Genomic DNA, 17,237 nt, shown 5'->3' on the forward strand with positions numbered 1-17,237 from the left:
CCCTCCGCTCCGGTGCCCGGAGCCCTCCTGCCCCTCCTGCCCCGAGCCGGGGACTGCGGGGCTGCTCCTCTCACACATCCTCACTCCTCTCTCCGGCTGCAATTCAAATCACACAGGGTTCCCCCCTGCCCTTCGTAAACTTTTTATCCCAGAGACGCTGCCACCGTCGCTGATGGGCTCGGCCTTGGCCAGCAGTGGGTCCATCTTGGAGCCGGCTGGCACTGGCTCTGTCGGACACAGGGGAAGCTTCTGGCAGCTTCTCACAGCAGCCACCCTGCAGCCCCCCGCTACCAAAACCCTGCCACGCACACCCAATATAACATGACATAAAAATTACTCTTTAAGATGAATGTAAAACTAGAGTTTTTATAAAATGCTCCTGAACCTTTTTCCTAAACCTTTATCTCAGTTGTCTTTATGTCTCTTAATGCAGAATAAGAGATTTAACTGCATCTTAAAGCAGTTTAAGTATCTTACAGTTGTTTACTAAGTCTTCTTTTTGGAAAGTTCTTAGGTCAACAAAGGAGTCATTTTGTTTTGACATCCTTTGTCTCACCTGCACTGGAAATTTAGCAGCCAGCGCTTCTCACAAATCTGAGAAATCCCGTTAGGGTCAGTGCTGCAGAGCACGTGCTGGTCCTTTCAGCCATGCTTTGCTTTCTCATAGTTTTTTTCCTTGTTGAATACTTTATGCTAGTATTGTATTTCATATTTAGCATCTTTTATACAAGATATTTATTTACCTTTGGTTTTTCATGCTGTTTGGTTTGTGGGTTGTGTTTTTTTTTTTTTTTTTAATTGCACCACTAGCTTTTTCCATTAACTTAGAAACACAAACTTACTTTTAAGAGGTGGGTGATTAGAAGACTGTTTGAAATCAGTTATGTAAATCTGAGAATTAAACTCGATATAGATGGAGGTCTTAGGTTTTTAAACAGCTTTCAGTGATGGCTGAAAAACTGAAATCGTTGTTGTTTACATGGGCTGTGATTAGGGCAACAGCTGCGAGGGAGAACTGTTAATTAAATGAATGATGAAAACTGGGTTATTTCTAGAAGATAGAGGTAGCTTTCTCGAGTGTCCTAGATGGTATATCAGCAGGGAGCATGACTGGCCAAAGCTGGTACAAATCATAGCAAATTTGTCACAAGCATGATGTTGGCTTGATTTTTATTTATTTTTTTTTTTTTTTTAGCATTTAATAGTTGTTGAGTCTTTAGATAACTGTGGATCATACTATGCTATTTTGGTTTTGTACAGCATGTCTTTGTGCCCGACAGAAGGTCAATGCCAGCAGGTCTGAGTTTACAGCCTGTTACTCCTCAAAACCTCCAAGGCAAAACAGTGAGTTGGATTTTTATTTGGTACATGAGTTTTTTTCTTAAGAATAATTCTTTAAGTATTAAGAGGCAACACTGAAATCTTATTGTATTCAAAGCTTGCATTAAATGTAGCCTTTATTTTAATTATCAGGGATTTTTAAAGCAAATCAAGAAGTATTCTGTGATTACATTGAATTCTGAGATTATTGTATAGCTGCTGACTCCAGATTTTCTTTGAGAAATACCAATACTACTTTTTTTTAATTGTCTTTGATACATTACAGAAATTTCCTGGGAGAGTAGAATACATCACAGAACACTTTTTTCTCCTTTAAGTGTTTAGAAAATCCTAGAAATAAAGTTTACCTTTTTTGGAAATCTTAAGGATACTAAAACTGCATTTGGTAAAATGATGTCTTTTCTGACATCTCCCATTTTTCTCTGACAGAGTTGAAACTCTTATTGAAGGTGTTTCATCAACATAATACTGCTGAATACTGGCCACCTTCCTAATTGAACGATGACTCTTAGCCAAAAGCTAAGAAATTGTCCTAAATTCACTGCATTTATTTACCATTTTTTTCTCCTTTCTGTCATATTTCTCTGTCCATCTGAAATTACTGTTTGAGACAGTTATAAATTGAGAATACAGATTTTGAATCATACTGTGGGCAACAGTATGTTCGCCGTTCCCCAATCAATCCTTCCGCTGCCTCAACCCCTGTTTCTTGCACTTCCCAGCATTAATCCCTGGCACCTTCAGCAACAAGTTGGCCTTTGGCAGCTGGCGCCTTACCTTTGCGCCTTGTCTTCCACAGACATTTCTTTGGGTTCGGGGCCCCCCTCAGCTCTCCTGGGCTCTGCTGCTGGAGCTGGGCTGATGAGCCGAGTAGGGGGCAAGGAGGTCCAAGCTTCTGCCTGTAGAAACCAGAAGTCCTGCCCACAGCAGGAGCATTACAGGGGCCAGAGGAGGAAACCCGTAGGTAGCTCTTTAAACAAAATTCTGTGCTGTGGTTGTTGCAAGAGTCCTGAGAGCTGTATCAAAAGCATAGCACTTACAGCAATGTCAAAAAATGTTTGCAACATTATGAATGTCTAGAGAGGATTAGGAATTACTGTTCGATGGGCTCCTCTATGGAAAAAAGTTTGTTTGTGAACATTGGATTTAAGTACCATTAAATAGGTTATTCCTAATGCACTAATTGTGCTTTGCAGAATATACCAATAAGAGTTTTCATCTTGAAAAAGTCATTAGCTGTTCCTTTTGTTTGAAGATGCTACTTTCAATTCTCTTATTTTTAAAAATGAGTTTTCTTGTGCTTTGAAATGACATTAAATTCCAGACATTGTCACTGATTTTTGGAGAGAACTTGGAAATGTCTTATATAGCGGTCTAGATTCTTACACTTACTTTCTGAAATTAAGTATTTTAAATCCAGGTGTTGAAAGACTACTGTAAGAGGAAGATTGGCCATTAGACAATTTGGTCTTGGTGTTGGTTTTCCCGCAGAGCAAATGGTTTTGACGACTGAAGCTATGTGGAAATCCCTTGCTCCCTCTTGTGGATTACTTTAGTACGAGCACCAAACCGTGCCAGTGCCACGCTTATTCTCAGAGTTTTTTCTTCTTTATTCTAAGAAGCTGATGTTCATTTTTCAGTAATTTAATATTTGATTCTCTGGAGCTTTTTCTTTACTTCTTTGCTTTGGGAAAATTCTGTGACTGCGGGAGAGAGCAAGCAGGGGTTTAGGGTTTTTTTGGTGTTTGGGTTTGGTGGGTTTTCTTTAATTCACAGAACTTGTGAGAAAATCAAAATGCTGGATGAATATTTAACCTTTTATAAGATTGACTTCTGGAGAAGTGTAAGAAACAGAAGCAAACAGGAACATAACAAAAATACTTGCGATGTTAAGTGTTTTGTTTTCTTTGAAGTCTTGCTAATAGAAGTGGTTCCAAGGAATGGTTCGGGTAGAGTTTCCCAAACTGACCTAGACTGATCTGTGTGGAATTATCTGACAAATACCCATCTGAGTGTGACTTTTTTCATTATATATAATCTTGGGTTTTAAATACTGTTCTTTATGCCTTCCTAAGGCTGTATTGTACATCTTAGTCATAAAAGTAAAGCAATAAATGAACTGGTAGCCTCAGACCTGTGGAGGGTGGGACAGAAAATTATTGTCGTCATGCTTGTGCAGTTTTATTCTATGAAAGGCGATTGTTTCTGAGGTAGTTCAGTTACTATGGTTTTTTATTATTTTTACTCTTAATTTTGATGCATACATTTGAAGAATTATTTTAGAAACTAAATTTTCTTGAAGGCATTTTTTGATTCTTTCACAAGCTCAAATGGCTGTCCATGTACAGGTAATGATATCCTAAGGGCTGGAATTATCTCCCCCTTCAATATCATCAATTCGATATGCATGTCAGAAAAAATCTGAGGGCTGCCCAGACTTCCTCCTGCAAAATAGTCACTCGTTTTCATCCTTCATACAGAATGTTCCACTTTTATGACATTTACAGTATCAATTGTTTTTGAGTAGTTAAAAGTTAACCCTTCATTGTATATTTGAAAGTGGTCAATTTGGGGAAAAATGGTGTATCTTTTGTTGTATAACTATAGAAAGTTTTTGTAAGAAAGATACTAAGAACCTTTATTTTAATTAAGTGTTGTTTAGGATACCAATTAACCTTTTTTCTACTCTTTGGCTTCTCACACTGCACTCCTTCAGCCAGAGGAGCTCACGCTGCTGCTAATAAAGCTGAGACGGCAGCAAGCTGAACTGAGTAGTATCCGGGAACACACACTAGCACAGCTCATGCAACTAAAACTTGAGGCCAGCAGCCCAAAGGTCAGCTATAAAGCAATGTGTGTCATGTACCGTTCTCACTAACTTGTAGTCATTCATTAATCAAAGTTTGCATTGTTCCATTAGTGCAAAATTTTTTGACTACTATGGGAGTAGAATAGAATAACGTTGAGTCTTTGTGTATGTTATGTTCTGCTATTAACCCTTTGAGGCTTTACTCAGGTTTTTGGTATTAGCTGAGTCAAAATTACATAGGAATATTTAAAACTACATTGTAGTTAAGTTTAAAGGTTTCTAACGTATTGTTGTAATCAAAATTAGTAGTTTTAGATAATGAGATTAATGTATTGTTTATACTGCCTCATATCAGATACAATCATATGCGTAATCTGTGTACGAAAATCAGGACATGTTTAAAACACAGACTTATCAAAGGGTTTATAGTTCTCTGTGTAGTAGACATTTACATGACCTTACTGTATTTTATATGTAAAACCAAAATGTAATGTAGTAGTTCATAGTCTGATTTGTGGCAAACTTTCATCACTTTTGTTTGGGGATCAAAACTTATTAAGAGTTCACCCCAAAAAAGCAGATAAAAGCAGCGTTATATTTCTACATAAAAGAGAAAGATCACTGTCTCGTTTACATCTTTTAAATCTCTTTTCATGCATTCTGCACCTTCTGTCCCTTTCCTTTTTCCCCCTGACTGCTGCCTGCTAGAATGAGATTCTTTCACATCACCTTCAAAGGAATGCCATATATTTGGATCATCAGGTGGGATTTGCAATTTTCTTATGTGTTTACATTTCTTAATGCTTTTCTCCTGCTCCTATCAAGCTGGAAATATTTGGGGAGAAGGATTTTCACTGCTTTTTATGAAATTGGATATTTATTATGTGCCCTTTTTAAGTAGCACAGAATATCTTAATTGATTACAAATTTGATGTGTAATGGAAAAAAAACCTCATCCAAAAATTCGTCCGAATACTGTAGCCACTCACCAATGAATTTTTCTGTTCTTCATTTCCCTCTTATAACACTAACTGTAGCATTTTATCATCTTTAACCAAAGTCAGAATATATTTCCAAGATCATATGACACACATGCAATTTATAGATAATTAGTACTTCTGATAATTTTACTTTTCCGAATTAAGAAGAGTTAAATGTTTCTACAGGACATAAAATGAAAGGGAGGTCAAACATGAAAAAATGTTTTAAACAAATGATAGCATGGCTCATTATTTTTTCTCTTTTTACTCAGTTATTTCTTAAAGATTCATGTAAGAATAAGATTTTATTTCTTTACAACTTCTGATAACTTATGGAGTGAGGGTGCTGTCTTCACTAACATTATTGATTGCCAAGTGAAGAATTGTGATACCACATACCTCTTTTTATGGCTTTGTTGCATGATCAAATGTCACTTCTGTACAAGCTGTGTGTGAGAAGTTTTTAAATGAGTTATTTTTGTTAGCACTTATAAAAGACAGTCATAAGTGCTTAGAAGAAATATAAAATAACTAGGTGTCTGTTAGTTAAAAACAAAATTTGCCAGAGCTTTTTCTTTTTCTAATATTCTTTCTTCTAATTAAGTTTTTCAGCCTTACACTTAAAACTTTTAAGAAAGTTGGTTTTATGTCCTACATGTTCTTGTGATAGGATTTCAGCAAGTTACTAAAAACCACATGTGTGCACAGAGACACACACACACGTGCACGTTTCGTTCACCTAGTGACTTTATTTTCCTAGTATCTTGTGGAAACAGGGTGTGAATTGTGACAAATTCAGTTAGATGGCAATGCATTTCTAAACATCTCCGTCTTGTCTTAGGGGGCTTCAGGAGATCCAAAACAGTAGGGGAAAACTGCTTGCCAAATTACACCAAATATTTCATCCAACTCAAATATTTCCAGTTTAAAATTTTTTGAATGAGAGAATAATTCTGTCTTCAACAATGTAATTCATTGCCAAGAAAGGACAACTGTCCATGCGAAGTGTAAAACTATGTACCATGCTGTTGCTTGATCAGCCAAAGTTGTCAGTGTAACAGACAGGATTAAACAGGGAGAATTGCCTATGTGGTAAAAAGAATTTTCTTTTTACTTGCATCAGATAAAATTTAGAAATGTGATGTGATAAACATTAATTTAGGGAAGTGTCTAAATCTTATAAAAGTGTTATAATTACCCCTACCAGAGATACAAGAATTAGCTACACTTTTTGCAGTAAGAAATCAAGTCTAAAATGTATTACCTTAATCACAGAACCATGGAAGAGCAGTTTGGAATACTTATTCCAGTTTCTGATCAGTTTTTCTTTTTTCCCCTTGCTTTAATATAATACTGCCACGTACCTGTATGAAATAAATCCCCCTGAGAGGTTTTTTGCTTTGAGTACCACTGCTTCTAGGGGTGGTATCTCATTGATAGCTTTTTGTTACTTCGTCCAGTATCAGTTTTACTTTATGTTGGGAAGAAAAAAATCAAAAGTTTCTTTTAGTCTAATTGAGGCCTTTCCTCCTCATTATCGGCATCTGTAACCGGCTTGCATAATCATTTACCCTCTTTGAATTTTAAATGTCCAGTGTACTTTAAATTAAGTATTTCCACTCATATTTAATCTCTGAAAATAGTGTCAAAACCTGCTTGGCCTAGAGCATGTGGTGGAACTCCAGTCCTGTTATCTTCAACTCTCAGCTTTTTGGTCACAAAGAATTCGGTACCATACATAACCATAATTAGTGAGTTTGTACTGAGGTTGCAGAGGTGAATTTTCAGGCAGACTGAAGTTCATGTGTAGGGAGGGTAACTTTTATGCTGTTGCAGTAAGTTGTTGTATACTGGTTAGGTGGCTTTCTTACCAAGACTCAAGAATATCTCATGGCCTTTTTTAAGTCATGCTGCGTTTTTGTACCGCTGTTTCCTTTTGAGATGCTTAGAAATTCTTATGTTATTCATTTTGATGTTATTGTATTATGCTTTCAGAATTTTTGTTGTTGTTGTTGGCGTTCAGTGATGCAGAAAAAAAGATTGAAGACACTGACACACGTATATCCAGCTACGTGATTTCTTTGATGTCTTATGGCCAAAAGCATGATTGCCAGGCATCCTTTCTTTTTAAAGTGAGGTTGTGGACTACTGTTCTGGCTCACGGTTCATAGAGATGTGGGAGACAGACTCATTTGCCTTTTAAGAAGTAGTTCTTTTGTACATAGCTAGCAACCTTAGCCAATGATGATTTGTTTGCCAATGTGGGGCATGTTATGAGGGCACATATAATCTTCTGCATTATCAAATTTTAAGGGATCACTTATCATGTATTACTAAATCCAAGCCAGCAGTCTCCTTAACGTATTTGTACCCAGTAATTACAATAATAGTAATGAAAAATTGGAACATAGTTTTTTTCAAATAAAAGCTAGACATGCTTTTTTTTTTCCCCCCTCTTTTGTAAATAAAGCCATGGCAGGATGTCCCATGTGAATCTTTCTGTTACTACGGAGAATTCCAGTAAACCAGTCTTTTAGTTCGCTTCTTAATTTTGTGTTGATAGTAAAACTTTTCTTTGGCTGAAAAATCCTTTTCTACTGGACTCAAGCGACTTGTGTAAAGTTCTGCATGCATGCTGTCAAATTGATCTCAGCATATCCCAGGTTGGTTTGTCACAGTAGAAATTCTACCAAATTACATTTAATCTTTTTTTTTCCATTTTTTTTTAAATGGCTGTTTATGTGAACAGTTTAGATGTTAAGTTGTTCATATACTTCTGCGGGTACTTTCATTTTTAGTTTCCTTCAGTTTTCAAAGAGTGCATAAAAATAAGCAGAACTTGAAGAAGAAGTTGTCAAATAAAGGAGTGAAGGTCCCACAGCCAGTGTCCATACTGTCTTGGTGTTTTGCTTCTGTTTCTCCTCTTCACCACGCTATTTCTGAGATGTCAAAAGTGGTTCTGGGAAAAGGTAGCAAATTACCTATTTTTGAGATGCCAAAAGTGGTTCTGGGAAAAGGTAGCAAATTAAAGGAGGCTAGAACAGTACAAGGGGAGTTGGATACAGCTGACAGATATCCTGTATTATATCAGATATCTTCTGTTTCAGCCTACAATTCTATGTCCTATATTAGCAACATACAAGATACTACTCTTACTTGTATTTTTCAGGTTATCTGGAGAAGGTAGAGTGAGCTGACCCAGCCACCACTGTTGTTCTTTCTGCTGCTGCTTTTTCCCTCAGGGAGGTTCAAGGACAGGGGCTTTGTAGGGTGAAAAAAATACTGTGCTGGAGGCAGCGTTGCTGTAAAGAGAAAGCAGGAAGGAAAAGTGCTTTTTCCTTTTGTTTTGGACAGAAGATTAAAGAGCGGAGGGAATGTAGGAGAAAACCTTGGTCAGGTCCTGTTGCCACTGCTTTTACCTTCAGGAAGCTTGGGAGGAAATGGATAAAACAGCCAATCCGAGCTCAGTCTTTCGTCACCTGTAACATATGGTCTTACCTCATCAGTGAGGTCAACTGTCCTGGTAGGGAGTTGATCACTGCCACCAGAACAGCACATACTGAAATACCATCTGTGTAAGATACTATCAAAGACAGAAGAGAATTTAGGAAAAGATAGAAAGAAAAAAATTGTCAATAGCTTGTCTTTACAGTTTAAAAGACAAAATACCCACTCAGATGCTCACTCATAAACAATGTCGCTGTTCGTATAGACCATATGGCAAGGAGGTGGTTTTTTCGTTGTTTCCAATTGGAAAATGCTTTTATATATTATGCCAGTAAAGATAAAAGCAAAGATGAAGCACCGCTTCTGGGGAGAAAGAATTATCTGCTAGAAGTAGAAAGTGATAAAGCCAAGACTGATGGTTTTTATTTGGTTTTACTGCTGTGTTGCTGTGTGGCATCAGGCAGTTCACACTTAGTTTGCTTATGAAAATCTTAATTCTGTTTTTCGTGATTTTTTTTAATTGGAGAGACTGTTGTGTATAATACTGTTAGTATTGTACATAGGATCTAAAAGGAGTGCTTTACTGTACAATTATTTTTTTTTCTTGAAGTGAGGGAAAATCAAGGTGTATTTCTGTTACGAACAAGCAAGTATTTTTCCTTGAGCTATTTATTCAACGTGAATAGTGTCCAGCTTCAGTTTGGGAGTAACCTCATGATAATGCTTTAAGAACACAAAATAGGTAATCCTCTTCACCTTCCAGAGCATGGGACTTGCCATTGTGTCCCACCTAACTCTGGTTTATTTTGCCAGTTCTTCAGTACACATTGCCTTGAGTGTGTGCTAGCTTTAGTTCACAGAAGGTTTGTGACAGATACATGCTCCCTCAAGAACTTAGCTTCTCAATAGTTAAATGTCAATATTTCTGGAAACAGTATTTCCTAAAGGGGAAAAAAAACTTGCTATATTTGACTGCTACTAAGGCTCTTTGGTTGGCATTACTTTACCAATTATCTCTTTTTTGATCTTTGTTCCATAAGGGCTTAAAGAACTGGAGCTTTTCTGGAAATAACTGGCCTTTGCAAACAGTGTTACATAAGCACAGTTAAGGACCAATGGTAGTAACAATATCGGAAGAAGTCCTATAAATCAAAGTTGGGGCTGGCTGGAGGACAAAACATTACTTCAGAACACCTTTTGAGCAAATCCACTTTGCTTCTTTTCTAATGCAGATGAAAACAATCTTTGAACACTTCCACAGAAGCTAATTCTGGCGTTGTCTGTTATCAGTCAGAAAGGAAACATTTGAAATGTTGTAAAAAAGAATTATCCAAAGAGCCTGAAGCTGTTGAAATCCTCCTAATAAAAATGCATCCAAACCAATATACTCCTAATCAAACATTTCAGCCTCAGAGCAATTTTTCCTTTACAAATATTTCAGTTGGCTGTAGTTCAATTGCTTGGTTTTGGACCTTATTGTTGATCTTACTGTTGAGGTATTTTTTGGTATTACCTGCTGCACCCAGTCTCTGGACAAAATTTTATTGTAAAGGAAGAAAAACTTACTGTGTCAGTTCTAGTTTTCTGTTTATGTATACTGTAGATGATGGAGTAAATGTCAGGGGTTTCTTGTTTGGGTTTTTTCCTGACTTGAACAAACAGAGCATCATAAGCTTGCCTTCTTAAGATAAGGTACTCTTTATTGGGTGATTAACTTACCAGCTGATCAGACTTTTCTATGTATAAAAAACAACAACAACAACAAAAAGGTCCTCTATAACAAGAAAAATGTGTTTCCCATAAGGAGAAAAAAAACCACTTCTCCAAATGTACAAGTTAGGCTTTTTCCTAAATAATTAGTGGCAAGAAATTCCAAAAGGCATCAAAAACTCAGGCTTTCTGTTGCATTTCAATCTGTGAAACAAAACCTTGTGTGCAAATTCATGGTGAGTGCATATATATACACAAGGACAGAGTTAAAGATCATAAATATTCATACACATACTTCCATCCTGTGTAACCATACTTGAAACGGGTATTGCTGAAGAAGTCCTAAAGTTTCCAACAAAAACAGGAGGGGGATTGTGCATTAAGTGACTTTATAGTTTCTTTTGGAGAGGAAAACTATTTGTTTTCATAATTTTTCCCTTACTTTTAGGGAAGTCTCCTTTTTAAAACCAAGAATCCCATACTGTTGTCCGTGTTGCATACTTTTCTGAAATACGAAATGTATGCAATTTTTACTGTAATAGTCAAAATACCTGGTTTTGACATTTGCACACATATCAATAAATACTAAACATTACAGAAAAATGCATGACCAGTTCTGAAATAGTTTCACACACGCATATGGGGTGAATAAGTACAATCAGTAACGATTCAGAGTTCCTAAGTATATAAATCAGTGCAGTATGTAAAGGCGTTTTGTGATACATGAACGTAAGTGTAAACCTCACTTCAATATTCAGAGGCTGGGAATGGTTATATCTTTTTAACGTACATTGAGTTATTCAATATATAATTTAAAATGTTTTCTGATAAAGGTTTGAGTGTTCCTATTGCATAATCTGATAAGACTTTTCATTTCAATGTCGTGCAAAGCCAGGCTCATTTTAAGCATTTTTATTTTTAAAAAGGGAGAGTGTTGCAGAATAAATATTACATTGGTTTTGAGCATTTATGTATTTTCAGTACGTTTGTTTGATATTATTAAACTTTTCAGATGTTGATATTACTGATATTATGATGGAATATATAAAAAGCATGGGATAAAATGTAATCTACTGCATTATTAGAAAAAATTAAAGTAGAGGCTATATTTTACAGTGTCGTCTTTCAAATCTAGCCATGCTGTAAACTGATGTTTGCTGTATGCTCCTCCTGATTTGAAATAGATGAAAGAGAATGAACCTTTAATCACCATGGTTCACACTATGATTGAGAACTCGGCGCTAAGACCGCAACTGTACCAGCAAGTAAGGTCTTGGATAGTGAATGAAATTGCTTTATCATCTGCGAAAATTTTCCTTAGTGACAGTTTTGGTTGTTCCTCAGATTTATTCATAACATTGGTGTTTCTCTTATTTGCTTTGGAAAACCACAAGTCATCCATGCTTTATAAAATGCTGCAATATCGTTAGCATGGCTTTTGCTGCGTTTTGTTGTTAAGTATTAAATGTACCCTTTTGAATAACTTTTTCTGTCTAGATGATTTAATTAGTTGATGTTTTATGCAGGTGTCCAGTAAATTCATTAAACTTCCACTAAGCTTCCAACATTTGTCTTAGCATGTTCCTCTGCAATTAGTGTTCAAAGGTGCTTCTTTCTTTTGACCACTACAAAAGCATGTGAGTGGTGTTTACCTGGTCATTTCTGGCAATTTTGTTTTGTTCTAGGAAGTGGATTTACAAGTTTTTGTTTGCACCTACCAAGCCTTTAGCCACTGAAGAAGGGAAGGATCAAAATTACTTTGATCTGGGGACTGTAAATCCAAAAGGCAGTGTCCGTTCATAAAGTCACAGCAGACTTAACTGTGCACTTACAGAGTATCTAGTGGTGGTTGTGAACGGTAAGATGGAAGAAGAATCAGAAATGTGAATGGAAATATTGTCTGTGAGTTGAGACCTGCATTAACTTATGAGCATGGCCAATACGTATCTGTTGGCACTGCAGTGTCTTAGGGATACTGGGGCTTAACACATCAGGGAATGTTTAAGAAGTTTCTAGCCTTGACTGCAACAAAGATGTTGTTCTTACTTAAATGACTATGGTATTTTGCAGCAGATCAGGTGTGCAATTCTGGCTGCCACGCAGAAGGGAATATTGGACCAGTTCTCTTATACTTTCATTTATGCCCTTGCGAGCCAAAACGACATACAAAGGTTGCATAGTTTGAAGAAAAGGAGATGTTCTGCCATGTACAACAGTCACTTATTAGTGGTTAATGCTTTGCTGTGTTTCTAAAAAATACTGCAGCTTAATTTCACGTTTCATTTTTTTGGAAGTCAACTCCGCATTGTAGATTTGCTTGTGATTCAGAAAAGTTGTGAGAAAAGTCTCAGCTTTCCAAGGGAAGTTGGGTTGTGAGTGACTTTGATTTCAGGATCATCCAATTTGTGCTCCTTTGTGCAAAATAGGAGCTTTAACATGGAACCTAAAGGAATGATTTGGGAGAGGAATGGGAGAAGTAAGATGCCCTCAAGCCCTAAATGAAATTGGGTTTGGTTTTGTTTTGGTGTTTGGGGAGGGGAGCGGTTGTGGGGGGGTTGTTTCTTTGTGTTTTAAATAAGCCTAGCTGTTATGATTTTTTAAAGCAAATAATTTTCAGTAATAGGGTGTTGTCATGGCTTAACCCCAGCCAGCAACTAAGCACCAGCCAGCCAGTCACTCACTCCCCTGTGGTGGGACGGATAAGAGAATTGGAGATGTAAAAGTGAGAAAACTCGTGAGTTCAGATAAAGACAGTTCAATAGGGAAAGCAAAAGCCACACACATGAGCAGAGAAAAACAAGGAATTCATTCACCGCTTCCCGTGGGCAGGCAGGGGTTCAGCCATCTCCAGGCAAGCAGGGCTCCATCATACGTTAACAGTTACTTGGGAAGAGAAATGCTCTGAATGTTCCCCCCTTCCTCCTTCTTCCCCCAGCTTTACATGCTGAGCATGACATCATATGGCATGGGATATCCCTGTGGTCAGCAGTCCCCAGCTGTCCCAGCCATGCCCCTCCCGACTCCTTGTGCACCCCCAGCCTCCTCGCTGCTGGGGTGGGGTGAGGAGCAGAAAAGGCCTCGACTCTGTGGAAGCACTGCTCAGCAGTAACGAAAACTTCCCTCAATTATCAACACTATTTTCAGCACAAATCCAAAACATAGCCCCATAGTAGCTACTATGAAGAAAATTACCTCTATCCCAGCCAAAACCAGTGCAAAGTGTGCAAGACTAGTAAGTCAACACACATATAATGAACAGAGCTGCTTTGCATGTGTCAGGGTAAACTAACTCAGCTTCTAATATTAATACAGTCATATCTGAGATATAGCTGTGCCTGGGCTAGTCAGCCCACTTATTTAGGGATACTAATAAATTTCAGAGTGCCATCTCGATGAAGCTGTGCTGTCAGCTAAAGTATCACTACACAGCACTGCTTTCACCTTGTAGATGTACCTGCTGCTTCGTATTTGACACTGAATCAGCACCTTTTTTGACATTCTTGTCAGAAACAGTGAATCGAACAGGTCATGAAGATTGAATTACCTTTTGTGACTAGAGATGTGGTCTCTTCAGGTCAGAGTGTTTGCAACATGTTGGCAGGCTTGTGCAGAAGGACCTATGTATTGCATAAACTGGAGAACAGCGAGACCTTCTGCTTTCCTGGATGAAGTTTCCTGTACAAAATATTGCATTAAGGGAATTCCAGGAAAGGATAAAAATACACGCAAGATTTCACTGCCTAAATAGTCTTCTAAACTTTTGTAAGGCAAAACTAACCTGTTCAAAATTCTGACAACTTACTTAAAGTTTAAACAGCATATAATTTTTTATTCAAATAAAATAAATTGATTTTACCAGTCATCTTTGCCACTGTAGTTTCAAAGAAATGTAAACAATTGGGAGAAGCCTCTGTGTAAGTGACTGAAACCTGTTTTGTTGTCCAGATGATAAACTATTTTCTGATGACCGCAGCCATCCCTGCTGGTAGAGAAAAGGATCTTTCTTTTATTCTTTTCTCTGAATAAACCAAGTTTATTCAGTTCTGTTTTATAACTAAGCTCATTTAGAGTTAAGCAAAGGAAAGCAAGAAAAGCTTGTATTTAATTAAAAATTAAGGTGTCTTGCTTCCTTTTTGTTTTTTATGATTAATGGTTCTTTAGTAAAATAACTGAAATATATACTATTTTAAATGTGTTCTTTATAAAACATTTTTGCTTGTGATTTGTCACATCTTCACAGTTATTTAAACCATTTTGACTTACACTACAGTCTGTAGAGTGGATTGATGCAAATTTGCAAGTGTAAGCCAGGGCAATGGTTCCATATGTACAGATGAGAAAAACAGAAGCTTTTTACAGCCTGGACCCATTTCTACTTTGGCGGTTTTTTTGTTTCTTTCTAATACTAGGTGGGGAGTGCTAATCTTGTTTTCTAAAGCAGTATATGGTGATTTTTAAAAGTAGAATTATCCTCAGTTCCTCTTATGTGTGTGAATTCCTGAAAGGGGGAAAAATGGAAGTCTGAGTGCAACAAGCTAACTTTCAGGTCTTTGCTTGGATAATTGTTCTTTAATACATTAAAAGCGTATAAAAATAGTCCTTGATTTTTTTGCATCTATAAGGATAGGGAGATTTTGTTTATGGCATACTTTAATCTTTTTTTTTTTTTTTTTTTTTTTAAGAAAAAGGGGAAAAAAAAGCCTCGTGGAAGTCAGACTTTAACCTCTTGCTCCCCACAAAATGTCCTAGGTTATCCTGTTTTAATTTCCTAAGTGTGGTATCTTGCAGAGATGCTTAGCGTGCTCTCAGGGTGTGAAATTTCCTGCCATCTATTTATTGAATCAAAATAGTTAGCAGAATCTGAAAATAGCTTATAAGGTAATGAAATAGTACTGTTACTTAAATGTTTTTTAATATTGACTGCTTAAATAGGTTTAACACCTTATGTCTCAAGAGGTGAGATTTGTCTAATCAGCATTTATTTGGGAAGGAATTTCCATCTAAGGACATCTTACATTCTGTCCATTGTGGTGCATTTATCCGCTTCTGTGATTCATCTGGTATTGGCCTTTGACGGAGATAGGGACTGTAAAGTAGATAACAAATTATTTCTGACAGAAGATGGAGGATCTATTAAGATCACTTTACCTTTTCACATGTAAGACACATGCTTGGCCAAACTCTGCATGGTGCAGTTTGCCTTTCAGAATTGGTAATTTCTATTTGTAGATATTCAGGGTGCTGCTCCTTAATGCTTGGGAGCTGTGCGGTGTATTTCACCATGTTAAGAGGAATGGACTTTTTTGGTATTTGAGTAGCCCAAGGTGGAGGAAAATAGAAGTCAGCAGCAAGTCATGTCAGGGGTTCAGTAGGTGGCACTCGTTCTCTGAAATGACTCTCCTGGTCAAGTATTTGTAGGAACGATTTGGTGAGAGGCATTTGTTGAACGTGACATAAAAGACATTTCGATAACTTGATTGTTGGAGCTCTTACAATGCATTTTCCAGGGTTATGAGGTTGTTAACCTTGCCGGTAATGTGTAATTGCATTTTGTCTACTGCAATTCCTCTCATAATTCCAGTAGGATGCAATAGCATTCTGCACTTCTGCCTTAAGCTGATTTATAGAGGTACTGTGGAAAGAGGAGGTGCTGTTTTGTCAGAGATGGATTAAGTGTTTCATACTATTTTTAGAGCTTTTGCATTAAGGCTATGTAAAATGTAGCGGTAGAAATGTTGAAATGAAGTGGCCCTCCAGCAGTGCCTATTGTGGGAAACTAGTACAACTGACAAAAGCAAGAACTTGGCAGCAATTTTAGAAGTGTGGTAGGATTTTAATACGAAGAATTAGCACGTGTATAGTATTCTTTGAAAATGTCTTTTCATTTTCTGAATATTTGACATATATTCCTGTTAGGAGGTAGGCAGGGATAAGGATGCTGAATTGGCAAGCTATTTGAAACTCAGCTATAATTAAGGTTGAAATGCCAAAAAAAAAAAAAAAAAGTCTCTCTTTAAAAAAAGGAAAAAAAAAAAAAGTGTAAAAAATATTGGCTTGAAAAAATAGCATTACATTTTTCCAGGAAAGCCATATAAAATGCTGAGCAGTGTCTCGGAAGATATGTTTATCTAATAAGGGGTAATCTTTCTTCTGTAAAGTCTTTCTGATGTGAAATATAACTAAGTTTTCTCTGTAAGTTAAAGACATTTGGCCATGTTTATGAGTTTCTTTTTAAATATTTCCATTCCTCATTTTTCTCTCATTGTGATAAAATCAACAGTAAAAAAACACAACTCTACAATAGTAGGAGTTTAAACAGATATCTTGATTTTTGTGACATTCATGAGGTGCAAAATTGCTGTGGCTTTTTTCATATTCCAACACTCATTTTCATAAAATGTCCATTTCAAAGAAAGTTGCTGTGTGGTTTTAATACACTATATATACTTTTAAATTGTCACCAGGTGCATTTGCATGAGGTATGTGGACATAATGTCTTGAAATGAAACACTTGTGTTGAAGATTTATTGTATGTTTGGAATGCTTGTCTGATTAACCCTTCCATAGTCCTTTTATTTATAAGTGTCCTTTAACATGGACTTGTGTTTTTATAGTCTTTCTTGCACCATTAAGTCATGATGACCTAACTATGACAGATACATGGAAGGAAAGCATCTATGTTGGGGCTGACTGCACATGTGTTTTGAATTAAATAGAATACAAAGGTTGATAGTGTTACGCCAATACTTGCTGTATAGGACATTAAGTAGTTACTGTATGTGACAGCCCATTCTAAAATGGGGAGCTACCTTTTTTCATGTAAAATATTTTTAAATCTTGTTAGTGATCAGTTCAGAGACTGAAAGAGTTAAGAACTTAATGTGAAGAGCTGTATGAAAGTAGTTTGAGGATACTTTACAGGCTGACTGGCATGAGGAGACAAGTTTGCC

At 36.8% G+C, this 17,237-nt stretch overlaps 1 protein-coding gene across 1 annotated transcript in view; it reads left to right on the forward strand.

The window, feature by feature from the left end:
- PLEKHA5 (pleckstrin homology domain containing, family A member 5) overlaps positions 1–17,237 on the forward strand; it is a 70,892-nt gene that overhangs the window by 29,916 nt on the left and 23,739 nt on the right. Inside the window, exon 9 of the mRNA XM_010285282.1 lies at positions 1,261–1,344. Within this exon, the coding sequence (XP_010283584.1) occupies positions 1,261–1,344 (84 nt within the window). The remainder of the gene's footprint in view (positions 1–1,260; positions 1,345–17,237) is intronic.

This window comes from Phaethon lepturus, unplaced genomic scaffold, assembly GCF_000687285.1.
Source record: "Phaethon lepturus isolate BGI_N335 unplaced genomic scaffold, ASM68728v1 scaffold1314, whole genome shotgun sequence".
In the NCBI taxonomy this organism is placed as follows: domain Eukaryota; kingdom Metazoa; phylum Chordata; class Aves; order Phaethontiformes; family Phaethontidae; genus Phaethon; species Phaethon lepturus.